Raw genomic sequence first — 16,795 nt, 5'->3', positions numbered from 1 at the left:
TATATATATATATATATATATATAAAGATCATAAAATTTGTAAAAATGTGAGAGAATTGTACCCAAAATGTAATTCTTAGTCTATATATATATATATATATATATATATATATATATATATATATATATATATAGACCCAGAATTAAATTTTCGATATACAGACCCAGTATATATTAAATATATAGACCCAAAATTACAGTTTCGGCAAAATTGGCAAATTTTCCCAGGCAACTTTCGCAAATTTAACAAATTAAAATTTTTATAAGACAGAAATGTACAAATTTCTTCTCACAAATTTGCTAAAGTTGCGTACTATTGTCGACAACTGAGAATCCGAGACAATTCCAAAAAAAAAATCAGTTCAAAGATGTCACAATTTTTTTTTTTCGCGCAATTGTCAATGTCGCACAATTTTTTTCCCTCAGAACTGAGTTTTTGCATATTGCTTTTAAATATAAACTATATATAATTTTAATTTTAAATAATATTTTAAAAATGATGCAGAACTACGTTGAAAATGTCAACTGCAAGATGTAAACACAAAATGGCATTTCTGAGAAAGTCAAAATTGTACGATTTTCTTTTATTTTTGTAAATTTATGATTATATCGCACAATTCGAACTTTTTTAAATTCGCAATATTAGGGAAAATAAGTCATAATAGTCCCATGAACTTTAAAAATATTAGCTTTTTTCGCCTCACAATTCCGAGTTTACATTCTGAGTTTTGCCAAAATCTGCCTTCTCCAAATCGTGATATAAAGAATTCGAAATATTAAGCGAAAAATGTTCTTTTTTAATGCTGTGGCAGAAACGGGCTTTCATGAGATAGCTTTAATGTGTTGGCTGTAAAGTGTCTAAAGGTCTGTAATCCGTTACCAATTACTATTTTCTTTGCCCTGCCAAAATAAAATTACAATGCTGGATTAGATGAGTTTTTTCTTATGCCATGGTCTGTAACGAGTAACTGCCGTGATGTCATTTTTACAGTCCAGAGATCAATCCTGCAGTGTGAAGAATGAACTGAGGAGCATCAGAATGACAGGCTTGAGATCTGAAGCGCTTAAGTTACTCAGCTCAGGTCTGGCATCAAGTCCTCCTTTTTAAAAGAATTTCCATTCACATGTTTTAGCAGTCGTACTGTACGCGATTACAGAGATTCCATTCAACCGTCTGACCACTGTCAGTCATTTCAGGAGTTTAAAAGCTAATGCCTTCAAACTTGTTTTTTTTTTTTGTCGTCATATTGAGATATTGAAGTGTTCCAACTGAATTCCGTATCTGCGCTGAAGCTCGTCTCGGCCCGGAATTTGTATTTATAATGTTAATTGAAATGTAATTGTACAGTCTTTTATAATAAATCATTCTATGTAAATTGTGTGTTTGTTTCAATTTTATTGATTGTTTCACTTTTTTGTTTCATGAAGAGCTGCATTTAGACAGCCTACTGTGATTTCAATAACAGAAGTTAATATTTATGAATATTACAATATTCTTTTATTCATTTTTTTAGTCCCTGAAGGATTTGGAGCTTCTACAACTCTTGGAGTTGTGTCATCACCCCTGACAAGGTAACTTGCACTTCTGTGATGGCACCAGTAATGCTGAAAAGTACACAGAGATTTTGGAGCACAATATGCTGCCTTCTTTTCCAATATGCAGCGGATTTAGTCGTTGCCTAGAATTCGGGCCGGGTTGGGAGGCTCACTGTGGGTGCCGTGGACCAAAGATATATACACTAGGTATTGCATACGGACTCTGATCATGCGTCAACCGCACTGGTCAAGACAGTGTTACTACATGAAGATGCTAGACTTTAGCGCTGTGAACGGGTGTAGTAACGAGCAAACAAAGCACAAAGGCAGAACATTTCATAGGTTAGATTTCAGTTTTTACGTTTTTATATTACAAACTTTCGTGCTAAACATGTAACGTTATTGATGACAATACAGTCTCTACTGCACTGAGCATACAGCAAAGCAGCACCTACCTGCACTAAATACTGGGCTTATGCTAGTTTTATGCTGGGCACGATGCAGCACGTCGCCGAGCTGCGCATTCGGTGTGTGACCCCGTTTAGACAGTGCTAGTAGGGAAAGAGTTCAAGGTATGATTTATACAACAATGAACAATGAAAAAGCAGCTATTAATATCGATTTACATGAACAAAAAATGCTGTCACAGTCAATGGCGGTTTTTAGCATATCTTTTGTTTAGTTTGGAAGAAGTGTGTGTGTAAATGATGAAAAAAAAAATAGTTTTTCGGTTGAACGATCCCTTTAACAAAGCTAAAATGTTGCTAAATCAATAATAAAGATTTAATAAATACAATTTAATAAATAAAACAAACTTTTTGCCAAATTCTTGTGTACATGAAAATGATGTGTGGGTCAAAAAAAAGGCCAAAGAGTCTGTTTACTTTAAAAAATACCTTATTTAATTGGAGTAAATAGTGAGGTTTAAGGCCTTGGCTGTTACTGAGCACTTTACGCAAAAGCACTTCGACAAGAAATCGAGACGTTTGGCCTTCTGAAACGTGGACGGATGTTAAAGCGTCTATAACGGATCCACATAAACACACACACATGAGTGACAGTAGCACCTCTGTCTGTGCTACACCTGGAATTCTGGTGGTCTCGGCAGAGTGTGTCGTTCATTCACAGTCATCCTCTGCCATTACAGTACGGTAAAGCTTACAGTGTGGTGTAAATGTTCTCTGTGTGTAGAGGTGTAGCTGCCTGAGGGTGGAGCTCTGCCGGGCTCATTTGTCTCTGCGCAGCACCAGCTCCGTCAGCCGGATCAAAGCGTCTCTCTCGCTGGACGGACGCAGCCGGCTGATCTGACGAATGGCCTCTTGGCAGTAGTGTTGGGCGAGGTAGTTCGTCTGTTCAACACCGTCACTCTGAGCGAGACAGAAAACACAAGCTAAGTAAGGGATAACATACATCCAGAAGGAGATTAACAAATTAACACACGCTATTTCAAGGTGATAACAACCACTGAATAATACAGGCTCATCTAGCGTAATGTGACTGAATAATGTGCAGGTTAGTGTATCCTCAATCAGATGTTTTCGTTTCTGTCAGCTTTGCATTTTTGACTGTTTGGTGCCATCTTGCGACTTAATGCACAGGTTAGTATATACTCCATCGGATGTTTCGTTTTTGACTGTTTGGCGCCATCTTGTGATTGAATAATGTGGAGGTTAGTGTATACTCCATCAGATGTTTTGTTTTTGACCGTTTGGCACCATCTTGTGACTGAACAATGTGTAGGTTAGTCAATCTAACAGGTATTCTATCAGATATTTCGTTGTTGACTGTTTAATGCCATCTTCTGGCTGCATAATGCATATGTTACTGTATACTCCAGATATTTTTGTTTGCTTTTTGATTGTTTGGCACTATTGTGTGACTGAATAATGCACAGGTTAGTGTATACTCCATCAGATGTTTTTAGTTTTTGATTGTTTGGCACCATCATTTGACTGAATAATGCGTAGTGTATACCCCAGATGTTTTCGTTTTGCTTTTTGACTGGTGCCATCTGGTGACTATAATGTGCAGGTTAGTGTATACTCCATCGTATGTTTTTTCGTTTCTGTCAGCTTTACATTTTTGACTGTTTGGTGCCATCTGGTGACTGAATAACGAGCAGGTTAGTGTATACTCCATCAGATGTTTTATCGTTTATGTCAGCTTTTCATTTTTGACTGTTTGGCGCCATCTTGTGACTGAATAGCGCGCAGGTTAGTGTATACACCATCAGATGTTTTCGTTTCTGTCAGCTATGCGTTTTTGACTGTTTGGCGCCATCTTGTGACTGAATAACGTGCAGGTTAGTGTATGCACCATCAGATGTTTTCGTTTCTGTCAGCTGTGCGTTTTTGACAGTTTGGCACCATCTTGTGTGGCTGAATAATGCACAGATTAGCATATACCTCCATTAGAGGTTTTCATTTCTGTTAGCTTTACGTTTTTGACTGTTTGGCGCCATCTCGTGTGACTGAATATAGAGCAGATTAGTGTATACTCCCATCACATGTTGTTGACTATTGGGCACCATCTTGTGACTGAATAATGCTCAGATTAGTGTATACTCCCATCAGTTTTTTTCATTTCTGTCAGCTTTATGTTTAAATAATTACTTGTCTATTTGCTAATTTTCTATATTGTCATGTCATGTTTGCAGATGTTTATAGTGTATAAAATAATACAGCTAAGAACAGTAATCAGTTAATATTCACAGATACGCAGTTAAATTATTATTTTGGATTATAATAGAATAAAATGACTGTAATTTATTTATGAGACAATGAAGACTAATAGGAATTACAAAACCTCTGAAGTAAAACATCTACTAGCATACTTTTGGGGTACAAATATCACGATGTTGCTACCAACTGATTTACTCATTTGATATGTAAACGTGATCAGGTCATGTTGAGGATATTGACTGTAAAACTGACCTTCAGCACATATTGCCAGGCTCGGTCCACATCTCCATCAGAGCTGAATCGCCTCATGATCATCGCATGAAGCTCCGGAAACTGCAGTAAGGACACAATCAGAAATCCTTTTAAAAGGCAATAACTACAGAGTGTTTACTTTAACGATTATGTCTGTGATGAAGTCAGTTGATTTTCCTTTCTGTGATATTGACCTGTTGACAAGCGAAGAGAACGGGTCCTGTGGCCAACCCCAGCTTCAGGTCAGCGGCCGACGGCTTCCCCAGACATTTGGCACTGGAGGTGAAGTCCAGAATATCATCCACAAGCTGAAAAACACAACAGATTTTGAATTATTTAAGATGAAGTCATCTATACTACTTGATTTGGATAATTAAGATTTTTTATGTGTTTAAAAGAAGCCCAATTCTGCTTACCACAGCCACATTAATTTGACCAGAAATACAGTAAAAACTGTCAGATGTAAAAACATTGTTTTCTTGTTAAATGTAGTATAAAAGTTCATTTATTTATGTGATTTAAAGCTGAAATTTCAGAATAATTACTCCAGTTTTAAACAATTTTCTGTCACAAGATTCTTTAGGAATCATTCAATAAAAAGGAATCATCACTGTTAAACTGTTTGAATGCTTCATAAACACATTTAACTGCTCAAGAGTGACATTTTACCATAGTAATTAAAGCATTTATTAAAAAAACTATCAAATTAAAAGCATTTCTAATGTAAAAAAGATTTTATTGATAATAAATGCTGTCATTTTGTGCACATTCCTTTCATCAAACATTGAGAAAAAAACTATTTGTGCTGGGACAACATGAAGCAATTAAGTTAACTTATTAGATTATACAAATTTAAGTGGACTGAACATAAAACAATTAAGTTGTCCGTTTAATTCTTTTGTTTAATTGTAATAATATTTGTATAGTTTTACTGTATTTCAGATCAAATAAATGTAGCCTTGGTAAGTAGGATAGGCCTCTTAAAATAATTTCAAAATCTCACTGATTCCAGACTTTTGACCAATCAAAATGGCAACTTAAGCTAAAGCAGAAAATCAGAATTTCTATTTAGCACTGTGAGTATAGAAATCACAGACTTCAGGTGGAACCAGAGGAAAGCGTAACTGAGAAACTTTCTGTTCTTGTTCATTATTGATTAACTACAGCCACTTCCTGCACCATCAACTGCATCAAAAAGCCATTGTTAGCTTTGTTATCAAAGATGACTTTATGATGTCTTTTGATAGTGAGGGTGAACTGGAGATTTCTGATGCAACATGCCATACAACGTACTGCAATGCACTGAAATGTGCTCTACTGTACATCTACTGTTCACTTTACTGCCATCTGTTGGTCAATGGGATGCTGTGCACCTAGAGAGCCTTGACTCTAAACTGGATCTATTGTTCATACATATGTATAAAAATTTATATAACATATATCAATTCAATATTTTCTAATACAGTGATGTGTGTGTACATACACATTATTTTGAAGCAATGAGTCCAATTTATTATGCTTATTCTTTACTGTTCAGTAGGAAGTCTATTAAAATATCATAAATGAATCGACAACTTAATTTAGCATGACAAAAAGACAAACTCATAAAAAACTATTTGCATTAGAATTATATAACAAAATAATTATATAGTATGTTTTATAGTATAATTATAAAATAGTTAGTGTAAAAGGTTAACGTATACTCCAGATGCACGTCGTTTGGTTTTTGACTGTTTGGCGCAATCTTGTGACTGATTAATGCTTAGGTTAGTGTATACTCCATCAGATATTTTAGTTTCTGTCCGCTTTTCAATTAATCAAAGAATTAATAAACAACTACACAATGTTTTGTGAATAATATTTCGGTTTTGTGAAAAGTAACCATGTAATAAGCAGGATAAAGTACATCCAGGCGGTTGTTTTCACAGAGTGAAGACTTAATTCTCTCTCTTCTAAATATTTGCATTAGATTTATATAACAAAAGAAATGATATAGTATATTTTATAGTATAATTATTTAATTCTATAGGCATGTATGATCATGTAGTACACTGCTTTCAGGATTTAAATACAAATGTGATACTTAAAAAAGTTTTATATTCTATCTAATATTATACCTCCAATTAATTGAGAATAACAAATTGATAGTACATTTTGAATTGTAATCACTGGATTATATGAATTTGTCATTGCCACTTTTATTCAGAAAATGACAATAGGTCAATATAAATGATAACCTGACAAATCTTTGACAACTGATTAAAGTTCTAAGATAAGTATTATTAGATAAATGTAATAATATAAAAACTGTTGTAGGTGTATATACTGTATTATAATGTGCAGATTAATATTCTACTTCTTTGTAATTCTGTTGTGTACAATCAACGTGAAATATAAAATCAAATTATTCACACAAATGGAAACACTACCTGAAATGCAATGCCGACGTTTCGTCCATACTGATAAGCGATTTCATGCACCTCAGGGTCAGAATTGACCAGAATGGACACCTAAGATTGAAATAAAGCAGTGCTGGTGTTGAGCTTCTCTTTCAGCTCTTTCAGCTCCTCTTATTATTGTGAAGACAGAACGTACATACTGCTTTACAGCTGTTCGCTATCAGACTGGCCGTCTTCTTGAAGGTTTTCTCGAGGTAATGCTTGAATCGCTCATTTTCGTTCTCTTTGGAGCCCAGCTGCATGAATTCACCTGCAAACGATCAAGGCCATATATTAAAAACTGCTCCACTTTATGAAACGTGTATCATGAACATGAAGTCATTTACCTCGCACGAGGTCTTCTATAACTTGTGACAGTACCGAAACTACTGTAGTGTTCCCAATGCGGGCTAATGCCATGGACGCCGCTGACAGAATGAAATCTCCAGCCAGAATAGCCTATATTTTACAGACAGAAAGATTTTTTTTATCATTTAACAACAACATGACTTCAGATTTCAGCACAGACCATCCAGAAATTTAGCAGAAATCTATGTAAAAGCCACTCTACATGACTTGCAACCACTTTGGTACTGTCCTTGGGAACTGTTTGGATTTTGTCGCTTTCCCTCTCTATCATTCAATCTTGCTCTTGCCCTATCACCTTCATTCACTCATTCATCCATTCATTTTCTTCTGCTTTTCCGGGGCTGGGTCGCGGGGGCAGCAGTTTCAGGAGAGAACCCCAGACTTCCCTCTCCCCATACACTTCCTCAAGCTCCTCCAGGGGGATCCCTAGGTGTTTCCAGGCCAGCCGGGATGCATAGTCCTTCCAGCGTGTCCTGGGTCTTCCCCGAGGCCTCCTCCTGGTGGGACATGCCTGGAACACCTCCCTAGGTAAGCATCCAGGAGGCATCTGAAACAGATGCCTGAGCCACCTCAGCTGACTTCTCTCGATGTGGAGGAGCGGCTCTACTCCGAGCTCATCCCCCTACATACAAGTGTGCGCCCTGCCACCCAGCAAAGGAAACTCATTTCGGATGCTTGTATCAGAGATTTTGTCCTTTCGGTCATGACCCAAAGCTCATGACCATAGGTGAGAGTAGGAACGTAGATTGACTGGTAAATCGAGAGCTTTGCCTTTTGGCTCAGCTCCTTCTTTACTACAACAGACCGGTACATTGACCACAATACTGCTGCCGCTGCACCAATCCGTCTGTCAATCTCACGTTCCATCCTTCCCTCACACATGAACAAAACCCCAAGGTACTTGAACTCCTCTACCTTGGATTAGGACTTTCCTCCAACCTGGAGACGGCAAGCCACCTTCTTCCGGTGGAGCAGCATGGCCTCGGACTTGGAGGTGCTGATTCTCATCCCAGCTGCGTCACACTCTGCAGCAAACCTACCCAGTGCATGCTGAAGGTCCATGTCCAATGAAGCCAACAGAACAACATCATCTGCGATTAACAGATGAAATCCTGTGCTCCCTGAACCGGACCCCCTTTGTCCCAAAGAAATTCTGTGCATAAAAATTATGAACAGAATTGGTGACAAGGGCAGCCCTGCCGGAGTCCAACATGCAACTGGAAACAAGTCTGACTTATTGCCGGCAATGTGAATCAAACTCCTGCTCTGTTCATACAGGGAGCAGACAACCCTTAACAGAGCGACCCTGACCCCATACTCCCAGAGAACCTCCATGAGGGACATGGTCACCCTATCACCTTTTGTTCCACTATTTTCTCCTTCCCAGGTACTTGCTGATTGGTTCCCGAGCCTGTCACTCTTCATTAGGGCGTTTCCTCATGAACCAATCTGCATTCGTTCTTCAAACGTTAAATTTTATCGGCACACCTTGCTGTTCAGTGCTGTGTGTGTGGGTTTGTGTTGTGTAAGCTTGCTTGTGTAATCATGTATTTATGATTTGTTCCTTCTTGGTGTCTATGAACTGATACAAACATCTGTAATCCCAATATGGTTCAATGTTTTATAATTCCTTTTTGGGGGGGAAAGGAATAGGTAATCAGGTCACACGACATACATTTTGCCCGTAGCTGTGTGAATGTTCAGATACACTAGGTGGATGAGCTCCTCTTTTTGTATTTCTCTTTATTATTTAGGGAGCGTATTTACTGGCTCTTCACTCATTACTCACTTTTCTCTCTCCCCACACATTATTAATGGTGTTTTTCCCACGTCTCTTGTCCGAGTCATCAATGACGTCATCATGCACCAGGCTGGCGGTGTGGATCATCTCAGAGATCATCGCGATAGAGCGCTGTGCCGGTAACAAAACCCTGAGGTAAGCACAAGGAGGACTTATAAACACTGATTGATTAATAACATTATCAATACAACACACACACACAGTTCAGAAGTGTTTTCTCACCCCTCTTTATTGCTGTGGACATTACAAGCTCGAGCCATTAAGATCACAATCATTGGTCGAAAAGCTTTTCCCTTCCCGTCGAAGTAATAATCACACAGCGCTTTCAACTCCGCTTTAGACACCAGCAGCTGCTGAATCAGAAAGATCACAAGGTCAGTTATAACCAGAGATGTATAAAGTACTAGAGACTCAGACTTGAGTAAAGGTACAAGTGCTCTATCAAAAAAAGTGACTTGAGTAGAAGTTGAAGTGCTCTTTAAGCACCATACTTGAGTGGAAGAACTAAAGTATTCAACATTTTTGCAAGTAGTTTATTTCAAAATGTACTACTCAAATGCTGAAAGTAAAAGTACATGTATTGTGTAATGTAGTTAAAAAGCAGTCAAAAGACTCTATTGTTTTGTTTATTTTAAATATCTTTTTTGGGGCACGTGATTATGAGGAACAAAAAGAAACATGGCTTACTATAGTGTTTTTCTCTCGCGCTTGAACCACAGATCTGACAAATTATAACAGCTTTAACACACACCTTTCAAAGTTGTGTCACAAAAACACTCCACAATCCACTCAAAACGCTATTGAAAGCCATTTTCGGATCGCAAATTACCGGTTGTAAACGCTGTAAACGGAGGTTCTAAACATTCTACCGGAAGATGCTGGTCACTATGGCGCCCTCCATGGAGTAGCCAAGAAAAAGTCTATAATTGTAACGAGTAGGGGTGTGAATCTACACTGATCTCACTGTTTGGTTCGGTTACGATTATCATGCCATCGATTCGGTTCAATTCGATATCTCAGTGCATTGACGATGCATAACGACAATAATGACGGTAAATGATTTTATGTCGGATTTTTTTATTAAAATCTATCAATATATTTATATATTATTTGTAATACAATTTTGTTTTTGCAGTAAAATATATGAACTGTACCCTTAATTTGACCTGCTCAAGAAAAGCACTCTTTCTGAATGTATCAAAAAAAACTCCAATAGCATGAAGTATGAGCATTTATAGCAAATAAACTGATGTAAATATTATCCTGCTTGCTTTTTGAGCGCTGACAGGCGAGGTCTTACACCCCTATGGTTAGTTATTAGGGCTGTGATTGACTTTAGAAATGAAAGCGCTGTTCACCGATGGCAGTAAGAACAGCCGCGGTTACTGTCTGTATGCGCATAATACGCGGTTATCACAGGTAATCTTTAACAGACACAGAGGAGAAAACTCGCACCACAGGCATGCTCGTGTCTGGATCCACAAGTATCGCTTTAACAGCCAAGAGGAGAGGACAAGTTACCTCACAAACAAGCCAGCGGGTCAAATGTCCAAAGTGAGAGAGAGAGGCAGAGAGGTAGTAGTGAAATAGCGGCTCATGTGTTGTGCTGCCTTCATTGTCAATGAAAGACTGTCCAGAAAACTCACAAGCAGTTTAATTGTGCACAATTATCTACCTTTTAAGTAGTAAGAGCGTTATTTACTGGCCCTCGCCTCCTTCGCCATAGTATTCTCCTGCAACATTGCGCATAGTAGATAAATGACGTCAGTACGTAATAACCGGTTATGATCCATTACTGAACCGATATCAATAATTTTGACACCCCTAGTAACGAGTAACGATGCAGCACATAAAAAAATCTATCAGAGTAAAAGTATAAAACTACATATAAAATAAATGAAAATTGAGAAATCCCTTTTTTACTACATATATAAATAAGTTTCCCAAACAGGAAGTGCAACACGTAATTTCAAATGCAAATTCTAAAACAAATTAATTTTTAATGAAGAAATGGAAAGTAATACAATAACTCATTTAGCAACTGTGGACAAGAAAAATGATTGGTGGTAAAATGCAAAGCAAAACCATACAATATGCTTGGTTTACCTGTTTTATGTCGTCATATATATTTTGCAAGTCCTTTTGTACGAGTGAGAAAGGATCCTTTAACTTTGCATCACTGTGTAAACTGCAGCTCGCAGGCGTTGAGTACAGATATTTACACCTGTGCCTGAAACACACACATGTAAAGACAATTAAACAAACCCATTCTGATTAAGAACTACAAAAATTAACAAATGTATAATAAAATTAAATACAAATAAGCATGTCTGAATAAACAGATGTACATCAGAGCTGGCTGACTATATTAAGTTGAGTCAAGTTGACGCCAACACAAATTTTCAGAATTACTAGTTAACCTGGAATAGTTTAATTAGGTTAATAAATGTTCCTTCAGAGCTTTGAGCTGTTATGGGAGAATGTGTAAAGTAGCCGATAGTCATTTAACAATTGTTCATTGTAATAGCAATTCCATAGATGTCACATTCAAATATGTTTAACAGGGAAAAGACATTTTCACAGTATTTACGACTGTTTTTTTTCTGGAGAATATCTAATTTCTAATATTGATATTAATAATGTCTAATATTATATATCAATCCATAAAATATCAAAGTATATAAAATATATCAATACTAGCCCCTTAGGTTAAAGTGTTTATGGCTATTTGCATTAGTATGCTGTTATATAATCATTATATAATCTGTGGCATGAAATGATCTCAAAATGACAATAATTATGGCTTAATGCAACAGTTTTTGAGACACTATATCACACAACAAAAATTGATTATCGTGACAGGCCTACAGTTATAATCCATATCATTGACATACCTTGAAAGAGTCACTGGTTTGTTAAAATTATGTACATGGGCCTGCTGAAATAAAACCTGAAAAACAAAAATAACAGATCATACAGGCTGAATAATGCAGCTTAATTAAAACAATAATGTAATTAGGACAGAGAGTATCACTGTCAAATACAAATACAAACGTTTTTCAGCATCAGAATAAGTATGGACTTTTTCCATAAGTGTTCCAAAGTGTCCCGTTCAATTGTTTAAAAATGGAAAATCTAAATTTACAGATGAAACAACTTGTTTTTCCTGGGACACTTGGGTATTTCACCTATGAAAATAAATGGGTGTTTTAGATTTTTAGCGTGTAAATAATCAAGAATTGCAGATAATTTTTCACATTAGTTGCACAGAGGGGCCCCAAAATAAAATTCTGATTAGTGCCCAATGAAGGCTTAGGCCATCCCTGTGTGATCAAGGTAAAGTTGGTTCTATATTTGCAGACTTTTACCTTCTTAATATTGTTTCAGAGAAACAATGACAGATTAAGTGTGATTAAGTTCCCAATGACAGGGAAATCATATTACAGCCAATGACTATCAAAATACAACATTGTTCACAATCAATTAAATAGTGCTAATGCTGTTTTGAAGTCATATTTACATGCCATTTCACACCGAATATTTAAAATAGCATGGAAAACAAGATAGGGATCACGTCACTGTTCAAAAATGAATGATTGTGCGAATTGAAGGCAACCTTTACCTCGATGTGTGGATATGTGGAGATAATATTTGTGAATTACCATCTAAACAAAGTAAATTCATTCAAAAACTAATTTACTGTTAATGCATTAGACGCAATTAAATAAAGAAAACAAACAAATATTCACCAACAAGTGAAGTTTCATAAACTAATTTCGAGAGGAGCACGTGATATGATTGAGCACGTCTGGCCACTCATCTGTAATCAGTAATAATCCAATCAGAGTGATCCTAGTTTACTATAAATGGATCATTTTCTCCCTACTGTTTCTATCTTCGTTTGGAAGAATCCCCCCTTCCACCCCATCTCCTCCTTTTCCTCCCTTTTCTAAAGGGGGAGCTCTCAAGACCTACCTGATCTCGGATCTCCTGATAAGCTTATCGACCGGGCGGGAGCCCTGGGCTCAAATATCTCCGAGCTCAGGGTTCTATCCCGGGACAGCATGCCAAACCTGCTTTATACGCCGAGCATATCTAAGTGGGAACTCTTGAAGCATGTTTTAGTTTTAATACTCAAGTACATAAAGTAGGAAGTCTGAAAACCAGGACGAAACATTTTATTAGGGAATATTTAAACTCAAGATTGAGGTAGCTGGTTTTATATTCACACATTCAGACTTTGAGGTAAAGTTGGTCTTACAGTATATTCGCACATTCGTTCAGTGACTCCTTCCTATATTGTTTATCATGATACTTTGAATATTCAAACTGAAATCACATGCAAGTCTGACTCCAAATCAACATTAACACTGTTTATTTGACTGTGAACAATGTTGTACTTTGATAGTCATTGGCTGCTGATATGATTCACTGTTTAGAATTTGCAATGAACACTTTTCTGAAATTATATAATTAAGGAGAAAGTCAGAATGTGTTAATATAAAACCACCTTTACCTAATTCTGACTTTCTCCTTAATGATATAATTTCAGAAAAGTATTCATTGCAAATTCTAAACAGTGAAATCATATTAGCAGCCAACAACTATCAAACTACAACGACTTTCACAGTCAAATAAATAGTGCTAATGTGATTACAGACCGAATATTCAAAGTACCAAGGTAAACAATATGTGGAGCATGTCATAAGTTGTCACTTAATGAATGTGCGAATAAAAAACCAACCTCAATAAACTCAAGTACTTGATGTGTACTTCGTCCACCTCTGTTTCAATGTAATGTCATATAAAAATATTTTAAATGTATTTAAATCCAGACAGGGCATCACAGTGGTGCAGTGGGTAGCACGATCGCCTCACAGCAAGAAGGTTACTGGTTCAAGGCTCAGCTGGGTCAGATAGCGTTTCAGTGTGGAGTTTGCATGGGTTTACTCCGGGTGCTCACAAGTCCAAAGACATGTGGTATTGGTGAATTGGGTAGGCTAAATTGTCTGTAGTGTATGTGTGTGAATGAGTGTGTATGGATGTTTCCCAGTGATGGGTTGCAGCTGGAAGGGCATCCGCTGCGTAAAACATATGCTGGATGAGCTGGCGGTTCATTCCGCTGTGGTGACTGCAGGTTATTAAAGAGACTAAGCCGAAAAGAAAATGAATGAATAAATGCAAACAACAACATTGGCCTTCTTGTTTTCGAGCCCTTTCCATTATTGAGGTAAAGTTGTTTTTATATTCACACATTCTGCTTAATAAAGCCTTTCTGCTTAATAATATAATTTCAGAAAAATATTCTTTGCAAATTCTAAATAGCGAAATCATATTATCAGTCAATGACTATCGCAAGTACATGATTCACAGTTGTTTTGAAGTCATACTTCAAATTTCAGACTGAATATTGAAATTAGCATAGTAAACTATATATGGGCTGTAAAAATGAACGAATGTGTGAATATAAAACCAACTTTACCTCAATCTGGCCATTTACCTACAAATGTAGACATGCTTAAGTCAAGTCTTGCTGTGCAACATTCTTCTTTTATTGATGTAAAGTTGGTTTTGTATTCACACATTCGTTCATTTAAGGTTCCCTATATTGTTTACCACGCTAATTTCAATATTGGATCTAAAATGACATGTAAAATGACTTAAAAACAACATTAGCAGTATTTATTTGACTGTGAACAATGGTTTACTTTGATAGCCGTTGACTGCTGATATGATTTCCCTGTATAGATTTAGCAAGGAATCCTTTTCTGAAATTATATTAAAGAGAAAGTCTGAATTTTAAACCAACTTTATTATTATAAATATTTAATACACATTATATGTTCCTAACAAAATTTTGAACCAACCAACCAAACTGTAAAAAATAAACCAACTAAAAATAAAAAATATAATGATGCATGAAAAGACAAAATAAATAAACAACAAATAAAGTAATTAGTTAAAATGTTAATTAACTTTGTTATTATTTATTATTGTATATTATTATAACATTGTATAAAAGAATGCTCCTCCACAGCTTTAGAAACAGCAGAGCTTCACCAAACGCTATAAAAACAAGAACAAAAATAAATAAAATAGACAAACTGATTGAAAGATTAATTAGCACTTCATTATAATGTTATATAATATAATTTATTATTTTACCTATTCTAAATATTCAAATATTTATTCTAAACATTTAAATATTTAATGCACATTATATAAAAGTATACTCTCTTCCACTGCTTAAGAAACAGCAGAGCTTCCCCAAACAGTATAAAAAACTAGAACAAAAATTCTGCATAATAATAAATAAGACAAATTAATAAATGAAAATATTAATTAGCACTTCATTATATTGTTATTATATCCTTTATTATTTTTAATTATTATTATAAATGTGTATATTTATTATATTTAAATATTTATTAAAAAGATTTAAATATTTAATACGTTTCCATATTATCAGTCAATTACTTTCCAAGTACAACAATGTTCACAGTCAATTAAATAGTGCTATAAGTTAATGTATAAGTAAATATTGAAATTAGCGTGGTAAACAATATAGGGACCGTTAAAATGAACGAATGTGCGAATATAAAACCAAATCTGGCCATTTACCAACATATGTAGACATGCTTTAAGTTAACTTAAGTCTTCCTTTGCAACATTCTTCCTCTTCAGTGACTTTCAGTACACTATAGATCAGCGGATGTGTCTCAACTCTCACACTCCTGACCTTTAACATGAAAACTTCATGAAACACAATCATTTTGGCATTACAAACGCGACTGCGATCATCTGACTGAACGTTTTTAACTCTGTTTCAGCGCAAGATATACTGAAAAGACTCGTCTTAAACCTGACCCACAAACAGCAGTGATCTGTCATTCATTTGCACACCGGTGACCTTCATCATCCGTGTGTGCTTCAGTGTGATCGATACCTGTGTGGCGGCGGAAGTAGACGCTCTTCTTCCTGCTGAAGCCGCTGGAGTGAAAGCTCTTCTGCTGGAAATACAACAATATTGCAGTAAGACAGCAGCTCTTGTGCTGCTCCTCCAGCTTCGGCTCCACGGCACCGCCATGCTCACATACACAACCGAGAGCCGCACATGCCCAGAGACGTCACGGTAGGGAACACCCGCATGACCCGGAAGATGCTATGACGAGTTGCAGTTTTTTTCTGGTTGGCTATAATCAATTTCATTTTTGGTTACAAATAACATAAAAGAAATATCTTTTAAACTAATTCATAAATTCGCCCCCGTTAAACATTTCCCTCAGTAAATTTAAAACGGATATTGATATAAATAGCTCTTTTCTTTGTATTTGGAAACTGTGCCCCACATCTTTTGGCACTGTGGTAATCTTAAAAAGCTTTGGTATGATGCTTGTTTTTATCAAAAAAAGGTACTCTTTAATTTTAATTTGCACTTTGAAAGCGTAATTTTTGGATATTTTAATTATGATAATTTTAATAACGAAGTTTTTGTTATTAACCTATTTATTTTGTTAAGTTTTACATTCATAAGTGTAAATTTTCCAACAAAAAAACTGTTTTACTGTGTTTTATAAGGAACTGACAAATTAGTTTTGTACTATTCAGCATATGCTAACAGAAAGGCCATTAAAACTGTCCAACTGTGCTCTAGTTCTACTTTTTTTGATTAATGTAAAGTTCCTGCTTGTCTGTAATTGTAAAAATTTTAGTTAATT

At 36.0% G+C, this 16,795-nt stretch overlaps 1 protein-coding gene across 2 annotated transcripts; it reads right to left on the bottom strand.

Annotated features, from left to right (window-relative positions):
* Positions 1-2,415: 2,415 nt before the first annotated feature.
* Positions 2,416-16,245, bottom strand: pdss1 (prenyl (decaprenyl) diphosphate synthase, subunit 1). Of its 2 annotated transcripts, none has more exons than XM_056450596.1 (11): positions 16,024-16,245; positions 11,972-12,027; positions 11,184-11,307; positions 9,300-9,430; positions 9,066-9,207; positions 7,255-7,366; positions 7,069-7,178; positions 6,899-6,979; positions 4,664-4,777; positions 4,470-4,550; positions 2,416-2,903 (listed from the first exon to the last, which is right to left on the bottom strand). In XM_056450596.1, the coding sequence occupies exons 1-11, from the start codon at positions 16,162-16,164 to the stop codon at positions 2,763-2,765; spliced, it is 1,233 nt and encodes a 410-aa protein (XP_056306571.1). In that variant the 5' UTR covers positions 16,165-16,245; the 3' UTR covers positions 2,416-2,762. The 2 variants fall into 2 exon arrangements, with proteins under 2 accessions (XP_056306571.1, XP_056306572.1); XM_056450597.1 differs by having other exon boundaries at positions 9,300-9,427; positions 16,024-16,233.
* Between the last annotated feature and the right edge of the window lie 550 nt (positions 16,246-16,795).

This window comes from Danio aesculapii, chromosome 24 (genome assembly GCF_903798145.1).
Source record: "Danio aesculapii chromosome 24, fDanAes4.1, whole genome shotgun sequence".
Lineage (NCBI taxonomy): Eukaryota > Metazoa > Chordata > Actinopteri > Cypriniformes > Danionidae > Danio > Danio aesculapii.
Note: the sequence above shows the minus strand (reverse complement) of the source record. Positions and strands in the feature narration are given on the sequence as shown.

Bases quoted from the DNA above. Each gene is read 5' to 3' on its own strand.
- pdss1 (XM_056450596.1), bottom strand. From the start codon at position 16,164: ATGGCGGTGCCGTGGAGCCGAAGCTGGAGGAGCAGCACAAGAGCTGCT. The intron at 12,028-16,023 runs GTATCGATCACA...TTTGTTTTTCAG, and splicing joins CTACTTCCGCCGCCACACAG to GTTTTATTTCAGCAGGCCCA. The intron at 7,367-9,065 runs GTGAGTAATGAG...TGTAAAATATAG, and splicing joins ATGTGTGGGGAGAGAGAAAA to GCTATTCTGGCTGGAGATTT.